This window comes from Bubalus kerabau, chromosome 6 (assembly GCF_029407905.1).
Source record: "Bubalus kerabau isolate K-KA32 ecotype Philippines breed swamp buffalo chromosome 6, PCC_UOA_SB_1v2, whole genome shotgun sequence".
NCBI lineage: Eukaryota > Metazoa > Chordata > Mammalia > Artiodactyla > Bovidae > Bubalus > Bubalus kerabau.
The window spans coordinates 92,509,325-92,527,760 of NC_073629.1; the positions used below are offsets into that span (position 1 = coordinate 92,509,325).

The 18,436-nt window shown below is 48.2% G+C and overlaps 1 protein-coding gene across 1 annotated transcript; it reads right to left on the minus strand.

Moving 5' to 3' along the window:
• Positions 1-390: 390 nt before the first annotated feature.
• MRPL37 (mitochondrial ribosomal protein L37) lies at positions 391-18,383 on the minus strand. The gene is made up of 7 exons (XM_055585789.1): positions 17,957-18,383; positions 14,243-14,426; positions 14,040-14,155; positions 8,061-8,246; positions 5,835-5,992; positions 2,352-2,555; positions 391-603 (listed from the first exon to the last, which is right to left on the minus strand). The coding sequence occupies exons 1-7, from the start codon at positions 18,300-18,302 to the stop codon at positions 526-528; spliced, it is 1,272 nt and encodes a 423-aa protein (XP_055441764.1). The 5' UTR covers positions 18,303-18,383; the 3' UTR covers positions 391-525.
• Positions 18,384-18,436: the final 53 nt, after the last annotated feature.

The window sequence follows — 18,436 nt, forward strand, 5'->3', positions numbered from 1 at the left end:
CCTTTAACCAAGATACTAGCAGGAAATCTACAATGAATATTCTATTCAGATTTCCTGCAGTCACTGTGGAATGTGTCCACAATTTAAATAATTCCCACAGAACCTAGTGACCATTCCAGAGCACCTAATAGGAAGCAAACGATACATACACGTAATCTATAGTCTATAAAACAATGTAAGTCACATTAGCCACAAGTTTTCAGATGATGAAATTGAAACTCAGAGAGAGGAAGATTCTTATGTAAAGTCACAAGATGGGTCACAGACAAAGCTGGGGCAGGTGAGGCTCCAGGGCTGGCCCTTGCAACAGAGGTAGACTCAGGGGCAGGGCCTGTGCGTAGCTCTGGGTGCTCCACCTGAAAGCTCCCTGACAATAAACACAGGCTCCGGTGCACCAGAAGGGCTCTTTTATTATCGGTGAGACCAGCAGCCAAAGGAGCACTGCAGCTTCAGGCACCATCCAGGCTCCAGGATCCTCAGGAAGAGAGGGGCGCAGGCTGCTCCGGCCTCAGAAGAGTCCTTGGCTTACACAGCACCGTGCAAATACAGAGCTAAAAACTTCCTGAATGTCTCTGGCTGGAAACCAGTCGGCCCAACAGGTTCCTGAAAAGAACACAGCCCATTAGGATCTTGCTACTAGGTTTAATGGCAGCAATTAAAACAAAGGTCGGTTTTATGTAAATCCTAAGCGCCTGGATAATAACTGTTTCTTTCTCCTGCAATCAAGGAGTGCTGGGGAGCTGGTGCCAAGCGATGCCAGGCAGGGGCTGGGCTTGGGAGAAGGACATGAGGCATCTCTGCGCCTCCAGGCCAACTTATCTGCCGACCTTGCCCTGGTCCCTAGTCCCCGTCAACTCAACCACCACGAAAAACTGTTTCATTTGCTCCTCTTAACTCCCAGGGACGAGAATCCCTCTCTCATCCCACACACCCTTATCAGGCGCCTTCTCTGTATGAGAGCTGTGCCCAGCGCTGGAAACCCAATAGTAACTTGAATCTGGCTCCCGCCCTCACGGAGCTTCCAGCCAGGGGTGCAAAGAGTGGTGACGAAGGGTGACAGGCCTCAGCATGAAGCAGGAAAAAGACGCTAAGAAAGCAGGAGAGGAAACGACTCACCGACTTCCATACAAGAAGAGAACATGTATGAAGGAGCGCTAAAGGGCGTCCACAAAGGCCAAGAAGAAAGAGAGAGGGTGAGGCTGGTGGAGGTGGGGTGGTGAGAGGAAGAGATGGGTAAGGAGGAGCCACGTGAGCACACCAGGACAGGCCTGGCACTAAGTCACGCTCATGGAAGGAAAAGGCTGAAAGAAAAGGACCTGAAGCCACGAAGGGGACAGAGAGAGAGGGCAGCTAAGAGCAAAGATGCGCAGAAGACGGCTGATGTGGCCGCACAGGCGAGGGACAGAGAACAGGGCCTGGGGCCAGAGAGAAGGCTCACACCAGCAGGCATTTCAAGGGCACAGCAACATTAACTAACACACAGATGATGCTCAAAGACTCAACAACCCTACATTAAGCAAAGTCTACTCAAGCCCTGCGTGAGACACGGCTGGTGAGCCACAGACCCAGCACTATACCCGCGCTGCTCTCTCTCACCCCCCAGTCCCGTTCTGTCTTTTACAGGCTTTATCACTGCCTGATATTATGAATCCGTTAAGATATTGTCACTGCCCAGCGCACAGAACACAGGCCTGGTCTCAGCCAGCTGAGCACTGGAGGTGCGGCAGTGAGGGATTCCCTATCCGTGGAGTGAAATGAATGAACGCGTCATTCAGACTCGGCCTTCCAGGAGCTCAGGGCGCAGTTTAACGGAGGAGCAGAACAGTGAATAGACAACCGCAGGACAGCAGTGTGACTGCGCCGTGATGGGGGCCCCCAGGCTATATGGCGACCTACCCGAGGAGCTTAAGCAAGGCTGGGACTGGGATGCTGGTCTTAAAGCTAAACCTGGAATGACAAGTAAGGACAACCAGATGCAAGAGAAATGGGGGAGGGCGAGTGGAGGAAGAGGGAATGGGGTGTAAGAAGGAAGGCACCTCCTCTATAAAAAGAGCAGCACTTACTAGGATCCTGAGCTGCTCAGGCAACTGGAGACAGAGCCGAGAGGAGAGGGGCGTGGTGGGGGCGCAGAGGGGAGCGCGAAGAGCTGGGCGGGGCCCAGAGTGGAAGGTGCTATTTTAGCTGGCGGGCTGGGCTGAAGCAGCCCTCCAGGCAGACAGAGGTCCTGAACATGAGGTTCCTGAGCCGGTGCTCCACGCACAAGCACGCCCTCCACCCCAAGCCAGGCTCTCTCTGGGGAGGACGAGCCACGGGCCCGGTCCAGTCACCAAGCCAGAGATGGCTGGACTTACCACAACCACCTTCTTTTTGATCACTGGGAGACACCAGAAGTGCTGATAGAGGAGCTGATCGGAGTCCACCCAGACTAGATTCTTGACGCCCTCCTCGGAGGCCAGATCTGTGGTGTTCAGCTGCAGCACCAGGAACTGGAAGACACGCCCATCGGTGCCCACACTCTGCACGACTACTGGCTGCTCCAAAACCTTAGGGTCGTTCTGAGAGGAAAAGAGGACAAGTAAATGCAATCAGAAATGGCGAGGTATAAGAACAGCACAAACCAGGCAATTTCTAGCTCTGGCCTTTTAAATAACCCCCTACCCCACTGAGTGGTTTTCCTACAATGAAAGATGAAAACAGAAGGTGGAGCTAAGGGCACTGTCCACGGTAGGCCTTCTCGCACATACCCAGCCTGGCTCTCCCTGGGCTCAGACCAATCGTGGCCCCGGCATACCTGCTCTTCAACTTGAGCACACTAAAGTACGAATTCCTGCCACTGAGAGGCGACTGCCAGGCAAGCTGCACAGTGAGGGAAGATGAGCTGGGAGGTTAACAACGGGAAACCCCCCAAACCCACGGTGTAACCTGACGGGGACAATGACGCTTATCAAATGCTGACCTGGAGCGTCCGTGCATCTGATAGACACGATCTCATTCAGTTCTCACTCCATCTGACGGTTGAGGAGACAGACCAGCTGAGGTAGTGACTTGTCTGAGGTCACAATGACATGTGACATCGGCACCCACAGGGGCTAGTCCTCAGTCAGATACACCTTCTCTCTGCCTTTCTTTACCCCTCAGGGCCGGGCTTCTTGGAACGTCCTAAGCCTGCAGGCAGGCATCGCACCTGGGCTTTGGGCTCTCGAAATGCAACTCAGTGCGTCAGATTCCTGAGTGTCCACTCCAGCTGTGTCAGCCCCAGGCTTTCGCCAGTCGACACATCTGCTAATTATCTCTTTCAATCAGTGCCACTGGTAACAGTAACATACTAGCAACCGTTTACTAAGGGCCTCTCATGTCCTGGGCATCACAGCAGTTTTACACAGTCACCTCTAATCTCATAAATCCAGTGGTATATACCCACTTAGGTCTCTTCCCCAGTGGCTCAGCAGTAAAGAATCCGCTGCTCTGCAGGGGCCACAGGAGACGTGTTCGATCTCTGGGTCGGGAAGATCCCCTGGAGGAGAGCACGGCAACCCACTCTAGTACTCTTGCCTGGAAAATTCCATGGACAGAGGAGCCTGGCAGGCTACAGTCCTTGGGGTCACAAAGAGTCAGACACAACTAAAGCGACTTAGCAGGGTACGACACGGCATACACATTTAACAGATGAGGAAACAGATCCAGAGAGGCGGTGTAACTTGCTCAAGGTTATCCAGGACGAGACCCAGGCTGTTAAATCTCTTAAAATCTTACTGTCCTGGTTCACACCTAGTGTCCCACCGTATCTGACAGTAGCACCTGTCCCTCTCAACAGTATTCCAGTTTCGATGACAAGTCATATGTTCACCCTACTGAGTCTGCAGGAATCCAGTCTGATGACTACTACCCACTGGACAAAGCTTCAACAGGCAGGCCCGTGAAGCAAAGCATCCTTGACTCAAAGATACTGCCTACTGCATTCACCGCTCTAGGGCTGAATCCGACACGAGGAATAGCTGATGGCAGACCTCAGTGAGGGCCACCCTGGGACTGCTGGCCTTAGAAATACCTGTTCTTAGCTGCATGAGAAATAAATAAAAAGAAAAGTACCTCTAAGTGTTAGCTGAGAATTCTGTATTGACTCTTATCTCCCTCTACAGATCAATAAAACCGCAGGTAGTACATAAATTTCTCAGCAATTTTACCTTTTACACAGAGGCTCTTCCCATAATTGCTCAACTTCACATCCCCAGGAATAATTTGTACCTGGAGGGGCTGGGGGAGGCCTCCTCTCCTACCCAACTGGGTGGCAATTAGTGAGCATTGCTACCATGTTCTGCTGGCACAGGAGCGACAGTGAGCCTGCAGGCCTGGGGCCCGACATGTGACTCTCTGTGCCTCCCTCTCCTGCCCCACAGTCAGGAGGCAGCATGTCCCCTGAGGCTGGAGAGATCAGCGTTCCAATGCCTGCCTCCCTACTCTTCAGCTGTAGGGTCCTGGGCAAGTTACCTGACCTTCCAGAGCCTTCAAAAAATATGTCCGAGAATAGGAATTAAGATAACCTCCCAAGGACTGGAAAGACACAAAAACGTCACATAAAGATGCAACAGCTGCTAATCTCTTAGCTGTGTTACCCTGGGGAAGTTACTGAGCCTCTCTGAACCTCAGTTTCTTCATCTGTAAAATGAAGCTCCTAGTATCTGCCACAAGGGGGCTGCTGTAAGGATTAAATACTGCGGTAGTTCTCAAATTTTAGTGTTGTGGTTTTCAAACTTGTGCTTGTACCAGCATCACCTGGAGGGCTTGTTGAGACTGCCTGCCAGGCTCCACTCCCAGAGCTTCTGATGCAGGATGTCAGGTGGTCTGAGAATTCACATGTCCAGCAAGTCCCTTGATGGTGTTCATGCTGCTAACAATCCAGGGTTATATTTTGAGAACCACCGCTATAAGGAGCCCTAGTTAAATGTTTGGCATGTAGCAGATGCTCAATACAGAAGGTCCATTCTCTCCCTGTCTCATCAGGCTAACCACACTGTACCAACCCCACCTAGTTCCTAAACCAACGAGGATGAGAAACAGAACATTCCGAGTTCACTGCTCCTCCAGGAGGGCGTTGGGTTCTAATCAAGACCTGGGAGCCTGACAGCAGCTCTCAAAAACATTCTTCCCCTCCCACCTTCCAACACACACACACAACCAGGGGTCTGGCGTCCCAGGCCTATGTGGGGACTTCGATACTGCTATCCCCTGCCTGGAGGCCTTTGCTCCCCGGCCAGGCTTTCCTCCAATCGTGGGACAGCATTGTGTAACAACCACTCAGCTTGCGTTCTATAACATCTAGGTCCCTGAGACCTGCTCTTAGAATCAAGGGGCGACCATCCAGGTGGTATGTTGGGTCTTCAGAACCTGTCCTGAGAGGGCAGGCAGGCCTGGACCATCCCCTGCCTTCCTGATAAAGCCCTGTGCTCGGGCTCCGTTAGTGCAGTTTAAGGCCGTGTGCTGGAGGACATATAACTGAAGCCTCCGGAGTTGAGACCATCTGGTCCCAATCCTCTCTCCACCACTTACTGTGTGTAATGCTGGACAAGCTGCTTATTAGCTTTCCTGGGACTCAGAAGTATAATCTGAAAAATGGGGATCACAATGAAACCTTGTGGGCCATCGTGATGAGGCATCTTATGTAAAGACAGACACACTGTAGGTCCCCAACAGACGGCAGGGTGAGTGGAAGTGCCTCTCCCTGAAACTCTTCAGTCAAGCAAAAGAATTCCTCCACGCTTCCTTTCCTTTGAGCAGGGTAAGGCAGGAAACCGACACAACGTAAGGCAGCTCGGTGGTCTTCCCCACATACATACCCCATACAGGAGCCGGGCCTGAGCCAGCGCATTGCCGAAGGCAAACAGGATCATCTTGGCCCGCAGCTGATCTGGCTGAAAGCGGTGTGCTCGTAAGTTGGCTGACTCCAGCAAATACAAGGTATGGGGACAGGGGTAAGGATAGCCCTCTCGGAATCCTGTAAGACACGTCATCATGTGGAGGGACAGGTTAATTGGCCCACCCAAAGCCTCAGGAAAGTCACCCCACCTTAGCTTAGTGCCAGACACTACATATTTTGGGTTTTGTTTTTTTTTAAGATTTTGTTGTTGTTGTGGACTGTTTTTAAGTCTTCATTGACTTTGTTACAATATTGCTTCTGTTTTAGGTTTTGGTTTTTTGGCTAGAAGGCATATGGGGTCTTAGCTCTCTGACCAGGGAGAGAACCTGCCTCGGAAGCTGAGGTCCTAACCACTGGACCGCCAGGGAGTCCCTAATCTGGCCCGCTTTTGAAAACAAAACTTTTACCAGAGCGCAACCACACCCACTCATTTACAGATCTATTAAATAGCGGTGACAGAGACTATATGTGGCCTACAAAACCTAAAATACCATTTGGTTCTTTATAGAAAATGTTCGCTTACCTGTTCCAGGTAATTCTTGCTGGCTAGCTCTAACCCCACCCCTTTCTCATTCAATCAAGCACACAGATGACAGTGATATTAGAAAGATAACCTGAAACCTATAGTAATTATTTTTTTAAAAAGCAAATCACTTGCCAAATACTTCATTATTAGTAACAAATGGGGTCTCATAGAATCAAAGTTCAGCACTCATTCATCTCAGCCACAACCCTGCCAGGTCACCGTTTCTTCCCTTGCATGGCCATGGGCAAACCCTCAGAGGCTGGAGGCTTCTACAGTGAAGGACTGGGATTGGCAAAAGTGGACAAAATAAAGGAAGAAAGAGGCTGGGAAAGTGTGGGCTCTGAAAATCCCAGGGGAGGGCATCACTTAAGGGAGACCCGACTCTCCTGTCTGCCTCAGTTCCTCCGCACGTGTGAATATGCATCACTCAGCACTCACTCTGTGCCAAGCTCTAAGACAGGTACCAGGGACAGAGCCCACACGGTGCCTGCCACTGCCTTTGAGGAGCTCACCAAGTCTAGAGGGGACACAGACGGGAAAACTGATCACATCCATGCAGAGGGACATGTTAAGACACGAGGGGAGCCAGGGGGCTGGGTGAGGACAGATTAAAGAGCCCTGACCAGACTGCGAGGTTGTAGAGCATTTCTGAGAAGAAGTGAGTCCGAAGGCGAACATGACAGATGAGTAGTTATTTAGCTGAAGAGAAAGAGGGGTGAATGGTCAGAGTGCAGGCACAGAAAGGCAAAAGAAAGTGCCAGAGCACGGTGGTGAGAAAAGGACCGTGGGAATAAAGGGAGCCCGTGGGGGAGGAGACAAAGATGGTGCTGGAGAGAGGGGCAGAAGGCTGATGTGAAGGCCCTTGTGTGATAAGCCAAGGAGTTCAAACTTCGACAGGCAGTGGGGAGATGGGCATGAAGAGTGACGGGATTAAATCTGCATTCTAGAGAGATGACTCTGGAGCCATGAACTAGAGGGACGAGAGAGGAAACAGCCCGGGTCACATTAGCCCATTAAGAGACTGGGGTAACGGGCTGGTGAGACACAGTGGGGACTGACTGAGGCATAGCTGGAAAGGAAGAGAGGCTGAGGGGGAAAACACTGCAGTTCATAATGACTGTGTGGACGGCAGGAGCTGCAGGCCCGTCCAGGCCGACTCCTTAGTTTCTGTCGTGTCTCAGTGGAGAAGTGGTGGTGCTTTGTTCAATGGAGGCGGGATGAATAGCCCGTTTAAAGGACTGTGAGCTTCCTCCATCCTAGCAGAAGGTTGGCCAGAGTTTATAGGGTGCACACAGAGCGGGTATCTTTCAAGAGAACTATAAATAAAGGAAACATTTGATGCCTGGTCAAAAGCCCCTCAAGCCACCCATTAAAACTGATGCAACAAAATGACTTCTTAGGGGTAAAAGTAAAGTCACCCTCTGAATCAATCACAATCAGCAGAGTCTTAGTTTCCTTAGGGTTAACACCACCTATCTCACAGGGCTGCTACACGGCTCTGAGGAGAAAATGCACATGAGATCCTAATACATAGTAAGTACTCGATGTTTCCTTTCTCTCAGAAAAAGCCTGTCCCTCATCTGCATGCTGCCTAAAAGTCAAAGGCTTTTTGATACTTACCCGTGTCGTCATTCACATCATAAATATGGCATTCCTGAAGGCTGATAGTGGGAGATATGGGATAGAAAGTCTCGAGAACATGATTCTTAGTAGCTTCAACTTCCTCTCGGGAGGCAATGGGAGGCAGAGGATCCTTGGCATTCAGCTGGGTTCCACTGGAACCATGGACTTGAATCAGAGTAGACTCTAAATGGGGAGAAAAGCAGTTAGTCTAACCTGGTCTAAAGCCTTAGCTGGGCAAAGTCAAAAGCTTTCATCCTGCTATGCTCCTCAAGCCTTTTACAGCTTCACTATCTGATCTGCCTCATCACAGAAAACACAACTTTGGAGATTCATCCTTGTGCTTATCATATAAGCCTCCTCTTTATGTCTGGGTGCCATCCTCTGCCTCTGCTACACCTTGGAGTAGACAAGTAACATCAGATCCAAAAGACCAAGTGGCCAGGCTGAAGTCACAGAAAAAGCACTTAACAGGACTAGAGTTCAATCTAGTGATCTTCATTCTATAGACTAGAAGAAAAGATGGTGCAGGAAGGACCTGAGCTCACCTCCCCTCACAAAAATCACAAAAACACCGGAACAACTAACTGCAGAACAACTATCATCAAAAAGGACTGGAAGCTACCAAAGAAGATATTCTATTTACCAAGACAAAGACAAGATGGTAGGAGTGTTACATTTGTGACATAATCAAATCCCATACCCGCCAAGTGAGTGAGACACAAACTGGAAAATAATCGTTTTTTTCCTCAAGTTCTGAGCCCTACAAAAGGTTCCTCCAACTGGGGGTCTGGCATCAGGAGGAGGAAGCCCCAGGGCATCTGGCTTTCAAGGCCAGCAGGGCTTGACTGCAGAATCTCAAGAGGGATGGAATAGAAACAAATGCCACTCCTGGAAGGTGGATGCAGGGTCTTCTAAGAGCACCAGGACCCACGGGAAAAAGCACTGAGTTCACAGGATCCTAGGCCAGACCTACTGCTGACCTTAAAGGGTCTCCTGGGGGGGAGGGGGTTGGGGGGCAGGGGCAGCTGTGGTCACACTGGGGTCAAGGAAACCCATGGTGGAGAGGTACTGGGGAGTACTCATTTGGTGTCAGCTGTCCTGGAGGCTGCCATTTTGATGCCAAGTCCCGGCCCCACCCAAAAGCCCATATGGGACCCTCCAGTCAAACAACCACAGAGCAGGAACACAGTCCCACTCATCAGCAGACAGGCTGCTTAAAGTCTCCCTGAGCCCACAGCCACCTCTAAACACACCCCTGGGCACAGCCCTGCCCACCAGAGGACACACCCAGCTCTACCCACCAACGGGCAAGTGCCAGTCCTTCCCACCAGAAAGACTGCACAAGCCTGAAGGCAAGACCAGATACTATAAAACTCAGAGGAAAACATAGGTATTAGGTTGGTCAAAAGGTTTGTTCAGGTTTATTACAGAAAAATCTGAACAAACTTTTTGGCCAACCCAATAGGACACTCTGTCATGAAATGCAATAATACATTTTCCTATCCACTTCCTAATGAAAACAAACCAGAACCTATTCAAATTTAAAAGGTTTTGCAAGGCAAAGGAAACCATAAAAAAAAAAAAAAAAGACAACCCACAAAATGGGAGAAAACATTTGCAAACAATGCAACTGACAAGGGATTAATCTCCAAAATATACAAATAGCTCATGCACCTCAATATAAAAAAAAAAAAAAACAATGAAAAAATGGGCAGAAGATCTAAATAAACGTTTCTCTGCAGAAGACATACAGATGGCCAGAAAGCACACAAAAAGATACTTAATATCAGAGAGCTCAGTAGGTAAAGAATCTGCCTGCAATGCAGGAGACCTGGGTTTGATTCCTGAGTCAGAAAGATCCCCTGGAGAAGAAAATGGCAACCCACTCCAATATTCTTGCCTGGAAAACCCCATGGACAGAGGAGCCTGGCAGAATACAGTCCATGGGGTCCCAAAAAAGTCAGACACGACTTACTGACCAAACAATCACTAATTATTAGAGAAATGCAAATCAAAACTACTATGAGGTATCACCTCACACCAGGCAGAATGGCCATCATCAAAAAGCCCAAAAACAATAAATGCTGGAGAATGTGTGGAGAAAAGGGAACCCGCCTACGTTGTTGATGGAGATGTAAATTGGTATAGCCTCTGTGAAGAATGGTATGCAGGTTCCTTAAAAAATTAAAAATAGAGCTACCATATGATCGAGCAATCCCACTCCTGGGCATATATCCAAAGAAAGCCATACGTTGAAAAGACATATGCACCTGATGTTCACTGCAGCACTATTTACAATAGCCAAGATAAGGGAACAACCTGAATGTCCATCGACCCGGATTCTTTACCACTGAGCCACCAGGGAAGCCCTACAATGGAATGTTACTCGCCATAAAAAAGAATGAAATAATGCCGTTTGCAGCAACACAAATGGACCTAGAGATTATCATACTAGCTGACGTCAGACAGAAAAAGACAAGTATCATACGACATCACTTATATGTGGAATCTAAAAAATGAGCTCATTTACAAAATGGAAACAGACTCACAGAGTTAGAAACAAATGAATGGTTACCGAAGGGGAATGGTGGGGGGAGAGATAATTAGGCAGTTGGGATTAACATATACGCCATGAAATTAAAAGACGCTTACTCCTTGGAAGGAAAGTTATGACCAACCTAGAGAGCATATTCAAAAGCAGAGACATTACTTTGCCAACAAAGGTTCGTCTGGTCAAGGCTATGGTTTTTCCTGTGGTCATGTATGGATGTGAGAGTTGGACTGTGAAGAAGGCTGAGCACTGAAGAATTGATGCATTTGAACTGTGGTGTTGGAGAAGACTCTTGAGAGTCCCTTGGACTGCAAGGAGATCCAACCAGTCCATTCTGAAGGAGATCAGCCCTGGGATTTCTTTGGAAGGAATGATGCTAAAGCTGAAACTCCAGTACTTTGGCCACCTCATGCGAAGAGTTGACTCATTGGAAAAGACTCTGATGCTGGGAGGGATTGGGGGCAGGAGGAGAAGGGGACGACAGAGGATGAGATGGCTGGATGGTATCACTGACTCGATGGACGTGAGTCTCAGTGAACTCCAGGAGTCGGTGATGGACAGGGAGGCCTGGCGTGCTGCAATTCATGGGGTCACAAAGAGTCGGACACGACTGAGCGACTGAACTGATCTGATCTGATCTGATATATGTAAAATAGATAGTCAGCAAGGACTCACTGTAAAAGCATATATGGGGAAAAAATCTGAAAAGAAAATATGTATACATATAACTAAACCATTTTGTTATACACCTGAAACACAATATTTTAAAATTAACTATCCTTCAATAAATAAATTTAAAAAAAAGATTAGTTAAAAATAAAGCTTTTATCCTAAAAAATAGAAAAGAAAAAACCTGAGAACTTTGGTTAAGGTGTTACTCCTGGGTTTCTTGAGAGGGACTGACCAGTGCACTCTTTGACCTGTGTTCTTTCCAATGAACCGAGAGGCCTAGTGATCTCTGTGGGCTCAGAGGCTGCGGGTTCAGATCTTCCCAAGCACCTGCTCTGCACTGGGGACCAGTTTTAACTCCCTTGAACAGAGAGTCCCTCTCAAGGGCTGACGAGGGAGTAAGTGCTCCAACAGTGGGAGACAGCAGAGGTGGGGAAACCGACCTCCTCTGGGAGGCCTGGGAAGCTGCCTGAAACGCCTTCAAACTTGCTTCAGAAAGATGGATAAGAGCAGAGCTTCTCAACTTGGGTGCTGTCCACATTTCGGGTAGGTCTTTGGTGAGGGAGGCTGTGCTATGCACTGTAGGTATCCGGCAGCACCCCTGGCCTCTGCCCACTAGATGCCAACAGAACATTCACTGCCAGCCCCGGCTCTGCTTCAAGTCAGGACAAACAGAAATGTCTTCAGACAAAGCAAAATCTCCCCTAGAGGATTAAACCACCCTTGGTTGACTACTACTGGGTCAGAGTTTGCCAGGCAAAGAAAAGGGAGGAAGGTGTTCTAGTGAGGGAGCAGTCATATGTTCCACGGTACAGAAGCCTGCTGCTGCATGGCAGAGCTCAGGGGAAGTCAGTGCAGATAACTGGAGCACGATACGGTAGGAAGGATGGAGAGAGAAGTACTGAGACTACAGGCTAAGCCGAAAGGCTGCTAAACCCAGGAAAAGGGTTCAACTGACCTCAGTAACTCGGGGTTAAAAAAATGAGCCAGTCAGAAAGCCTCACTTAAGTCAGATGAGCATACTTGCCACAAGGAGACACAGGTGTATGAGGAAGCGAACGCACATCTGCCTAAGCAGCAAGCCTGCCGCTGTGGACGTGAGCAGATCCCCTTCACGGAGGTGCCCACAGGAAGAGGAACGCCATCTAGAAAGCCTCCTGGACAACGGCCTGCTACGGACTCTCCACAGGGGCAAATTTTTCTCTGAAGATCCTTGAGTTTTCAGAAATACAAATTAAATACTACAATCACAATGTGATGGGAATGGACCAAGGCTGATGATGCTATATGTCTAAAAACTGTTCTGACCAACAGCACTGTCATTTAATTAACATGTGTCCTCCCTTACTGGCTGTGCAAAAGGGGATACTACATCTGCGGATGGATAAACTCTGACCCACCTGGTAAAACACCTCATACCCACACTTCAGGAACAGTTTTCTCAAGTACTTCCTGTTTCTTCGCATATAATCTGCAAGGAAGATAAATGTGCCTGGACCTCTCGTAACCTTGGGTTTTAGATTCTCCCCACAGAATACTCTACTGTGGTTTCCAATTCAATTCCCTCCACATCCCTTCTCCAGTGACAGCTCCAAATGGGGCAGTTTAATTAGAGGTAATTCTTGATAATGGGCCAACAAGCACTCCTCTATTAATGAGGTTCACTAATTTCCTTAGTGGTGCCATTACCTCTGCAAAGCTGACTCTTTGCCAGGAAGTCCATACTCACAGGGGCAAACTGGTGAAGCCTAACCAAGTTGATGTCCTAAAAACCCAAACTGTTCCACAGCTGGTTTCCCTGCTCCAGGGTTCCACCCAGGACAACCCTTGTGTTCGGAACATCCCTACCTAAAACATCTGGGACTTGGTATTGATTCGCCCGTCCCTTTAGTCAGCGCTTGTTGTGTGGCACTGTTAGATACTGTGGACAAATAAGACACAGTCTCTATCATCAGAAGTTCACAGTTTAGTGGGGCAGATAGAAAAGATACTAGATAATCACAAAACATAATATAGTATAATGTGTGCTACGACAAAAGTAGGCCTATGGACAAAAGGAGCAGAGAGCTGATCTGTGGATTTGCATGAGATGTGTGCTTGAGCTAAGTCATGCGGACAAGTAGAAATTAGTCAAATGAGGAAAATAGAAAAGAACATTCCCTGCAGAATGTACAGCACGTGCATACGCAAAGCTTGATGCCAAAAAGTGGCAAGTGGGCAAGTGTCAACAGGGGAATGGAGGTGGGGACGGCAGAGCAGAGATAAGACTGGAAAGACCAGCTGGTGGCTAAAGCCCAGAAGACCTGGATACCACCACGAACTGTTCAGCTATTAGGAGACAATAAAAGATTTGACCCAGGGGAGGGACAGAGAGAACCTGCACTTTAGAAAGATCACTCTAGCAGCTCTGCAGAAAGTGGATCTGGAAAAGGAAAAAAGCATGAGAGTAAGAAGGCTCTTGCAGTAGAATATGAGCTTTGTGAGTGCAGACTGTGTTGTAACTTATGGTCAACATTTAGGCACTTGGAGGCACTCAACTGATATGGTGTGAATTAAGTCTTGGAAAGAAATGAATAAAAGAAAAAAAGGCTGGGCAAAAACTAATGACACTGAGGATGTGTCTGAGCCACAAATTGGACCATGAAGGATGGCAGTGAGAGTAAGTATGGCAGCAAGGATGGGAATATAAGCTGGAGGTGGGGCTGAGAGTAGAAAGACAAGGAACAGACAGGGCCTTTCTGGTGTACAGGACTAACCTCGTTTCCAGGTGGTGGATAACATGTTGTTTTGGGCACAGATCCGCCTGGCCAGAGAAGGATGCTTGAGAATCTGGGATTTACACAGCTGGATCAGGCTGTCCACAATGACTGGGCTTGGAGAAAAGAAGAGACAGTTGGAGGTATAAAGCTGGCTCCAAGATTCATCAGTAGGTAATCTTACTGACTTGGGGGAAACTTACCAGTAGGTCTCTCTCTTGGGGATGTCTTCAGTAGAGTGCCAGAGACGAGCATGAGAGATCACATTCAGAACACGTTCATCTTGGTTCTCTATGTGGTTCCTCGGATTGTCAGCAAGGCTAAGCACTTTCTCAGGAAGGCCTTCTATTAACTTGGTCTTGGTAAGCCAGAGGGCCTGCTTTACACCTTTAGGGTCATCAATCATAAAAAACAAACACTAAAAAAAGATGATTCAGGAAAAGATGCTTATGCCTGCCCGGTAGCATTTTGGGGAAAGAGCAGCCTTGAGAGGGAGATGGGATTTGTTCTGACATCTGAGGGGACAGAACTAAAAATAAAGAGCAGAAGCCAGGAGAACCAGATTTCAACTCAGCTCCAGGAATGACCATCTGCTTAAAAACAGTTAACAGTTGAGTGACGTAGAGTACTCGCCACAGGAAGAATTCAAACAGCTATTAAAATGGCTGAGATCATGAGACTGAACCTCGCAGGCAAGGGTCGTTTGTATTCTGTCTGTAGGTATAGAGGATTCAGACCCTAGCATACAAGCCTAGATCAAGAGATGCCAACCTTCCAAAACCTAGATCCCTTCTATTAACCCATACCCTAGCCCCGACTGGAAAAGCTCATGTCTGCCAAATATACTTCATTCAATAGATATGGGCCAAGCATTAAGCACATGCTGCTTTATCAAGGGAAAGAAGCTTTCAGAAATAAAGGAAATATCTTCTGGATCATGAATAACTTGAGGAGTGCTGAGTTTGGGAGCACCAGATAATTTTTCACATCTACCTCTGAGATTCTATAACGAGCCATATTATAAGCAGAATTTTGTATGAAGAGGCCATATGAACTGTACTGCTGTATTTGTCAAAAGAATCCTCAAGATGTTTTTCAATTTATTATACTGGGTCCTCCGAGGCCTTCTGAACTTCTCTTTGGCCTCCATACAAGAAGGGTGGGCTTTACCCGGGTAGAATACTATTTTGTCTTTTGGACACGGTGAACTACGTTAACTCAAAATGTTTCTCTATATCCGGGGCCAAATTTTTTCTTAAAGGGCCAGACAGTAAATATTTTCAGCTTCTGGGCCATATAGTCTCTGTCACAACTACTCAGCTCTGCCACTCTAGCACAAAAGCAGCCAAGTAAACAGGTGTGCTTGGTTTATAGAAAAAAGCAACAGGCCTGGTCAGCTGACCCCATCTCTGTACCATCTGTTGACTGCCAGCAAGCTGACAGCCAATACTGGTGCTCCCCTATATAAGTACAACCTCACAGAATGGATTTTTTGTACTCACCTCACTGTTTCTATGCTCATCTCCTCACCTATTTTTAATTTACTCTGGCTGTACTATAAAATTTCTATAAGATGCCCAAAACGCTTCTCAGGAAAAGGAGTAAGAACAAAGATTTGATCCAGAGTGCTTAGTCTTTAAAAACTAATTTAACCACCCTACTCTTAGCAGGATGGGGCTGCAGTGCCAGGCAAACTCCCTTGCTTCATTTTCCCCAAAACCTACTTCCCTAAAAGAGGAAGAGGCATAGACATAGGGACCTAAATTCTGCACTGGGTCCACATACCAGTCCTCTAACTCTCAAAGTTAACACTGCGTTCTTTTTAACGACTGTGTCCATCAGTTGGCAGAGCTCTGGTGACTTCTGTGATTGGCAGGCTACTCATTCCAGTTGAAAAAACATCACCTGACTCAGGAACACGTCTTCATTTGAAAAACTATGGGATTAAAGCAAACCCAGAACACTTTGAAGGAAAACACCTTCAATTTCTCTTGTGACAAACGAAAGGCATTGAAGCTTCTCACTGTAAGGTTCATAATACATCAGAAACACAAATATTTAGAAATTTAACTTCCTGATTGTGTGGTACAGCAGAAAGAACCCTGGACTGGGGGTCTGGTAACCCAAGTTTTAGTCCCAACCCTGCAACTGTTCCTAGAACTTTAAAATGGATAAAATATTAAGAATTTATGATTCACTAGTATATGAATCAGAGAAGGCAATGGCACCCCACTCCAGTACGCTTGCCTGGAAAATCCCATGGATGGAGGAGCCTGGTGGGCTGCAGTCCATGGGGTCGAGAAGAGTCGGACTGAGCGACTTCACTCTCACTTTTCACTTTCATGCATTGGACAAGGAAATGGTAACCCACTCCAGTGTTCTTGCCTGGAGGATCCCAGGGATGGGGGAGCCTGGTAGGCTGCCGTCTATGGGGTCGCACAGAGTCAGACACGACTGAAGCGACTTAGCAACAGCAGCAGCAGCAGCAGCAGTATATGAATTATACCATCTACTCTGTGCCAGGAGCTTTATCTACAAGTTGGATGGGATTTCATGAAATGGAGGATGAAACTCAAGAGAGATGAAGGGCTTTGTTTCAAGTCTCAAACCTCGTAAGCGATGGGACTGGGAGGGGAACCTTTACATTAAAGCCCAGGATCTCTCCATTACCCCAATCTGCTTCTCTAGCTCTGTATCTTACAGAATTTTATTATAGACTTTACAGAACCTCTCTGCATACGGTGAAAGCATAGGGTATGTTTTCAGCCTAGTCAAACAAGTTATCTTTAACTTGTATAATACATCTAATGCAATTCATCTACATAGTAATGTTACCGGGATCACGCAAGGGTGACAAGTCTTGTGAGGTCCTTCACAGCACCTTGCGAGGACACTGGAAGTGTTTAAAGGCTGAAACAAAACAGCTTTCAGCTATCAGGAATGGGTTTGAGCAGCTTAAGAGGCTGGCCAGTTGACTTCTCCCCAAACCTAGGATTTTTTTCTCTGGCTTAGTCCCCAGATCCTGCCAAGTCTCTTTCTTCCCTAATTACTTATTGGAAAATTCTGTTCCCACTTACCTGGACCATTTTGTGTTTTCAGGACCTGTCCTAACCCCAGCATGATTTAGGGACTAAGGAAGAATGAGTTGGAAACAATGGGTAGGAGAACTCAATAGAGACCACCCTCCATGGGACTCTGGAACATAATTTCTAGTACTGCCCCAGACATACAGATGGTTTTGGCTAAAGTCATTCTGACCTGTCCTTTGTGAGAGTGAAAGGGTGCAGAGGGACGAGATGGTTTTTAGGTCCAGATCTTTTCCCTCAAAACATCTCAGCTCTGACCTCTGACAAAGGTCACTGATCTGGGAAACCAGGGGTGTAGCCCTGGCTTCACTAGATACCCACAGCGCACCTATGAGCAAATCACTGCCAAATCACTCCCCTCCGTCACAGTTACCAATCTTGTGAAAAGACGCAATAGGCCCACAGGTTAAGCACTGTTTCTGCCATCTCTATGCATTATAATCCTCCATCTAATTCTTAAACAGTTACATCTCCAGGGTGCAAGAGTTGGGTCACTGTGAATCACCTGGTCAAAACCACTCCATAGGAGACAGAGGCTCAAGAAGCTTCAGTCACTTACCCCAAATCACACACACAGAGAGAAGCAGGGCTAGGCCTAGAAACCATGTCTCTTTACTTGGCCACGAAAACTCTAAAACTCCCTCACACATGCTAGTCTTTACATCCCACTTAATCCTGACAATTCTCAGAAATGAGACTCAATACCGGGCCCATTTCTCAGACGAAGAAACCGAGACACACAGTTTCAAAATCTTGCCCAACCCCACAGAAGGTCGGGGTTAGTGCTGGGTAGAGGAACAAGGTCCCCTCCCGGCCGTCCTGGGACCTCACCCTCGAGGAGGCGGCAACGCTGGTGGAAGATGTAGCAGACCTCATCCTTGTATAGGGGATGCTCCTGCAGGGGGGGCAAGCGGCGGAACTTCGGGTGCGTCCAGCCGGGGTCCCAGGGCGGGAAGACTGGTCGTGCTAGCCCGGGCATAAAGTGCATCTTCCCCGCGAAGGTGATGGGCTCCAGTCCAGGAATCTCATACACCCTGTCCAGGGGAGGAGGCTCCGGCTTTCTCGTGGATCGCACGCCCCACTCGTACGCCCCGCGTCTCGGGACCCCGCAGCCCTCAAGGCCGAGCCCCCAAGGGCGAGCCAGCACCCGCCTCGCTGGCCCCGACGCCAACGCCATGCCAATCTGCTCTCAAGACCTCCACCTGGACGCCGCCATCTTCCCGCGCGCAAGGCCTGCTGGGAACGAAAGGGGCCGACCGACAAGGCTGTTTATACGAGTGGCAGATCCTTTAACCAATCACCGCCAGGTAA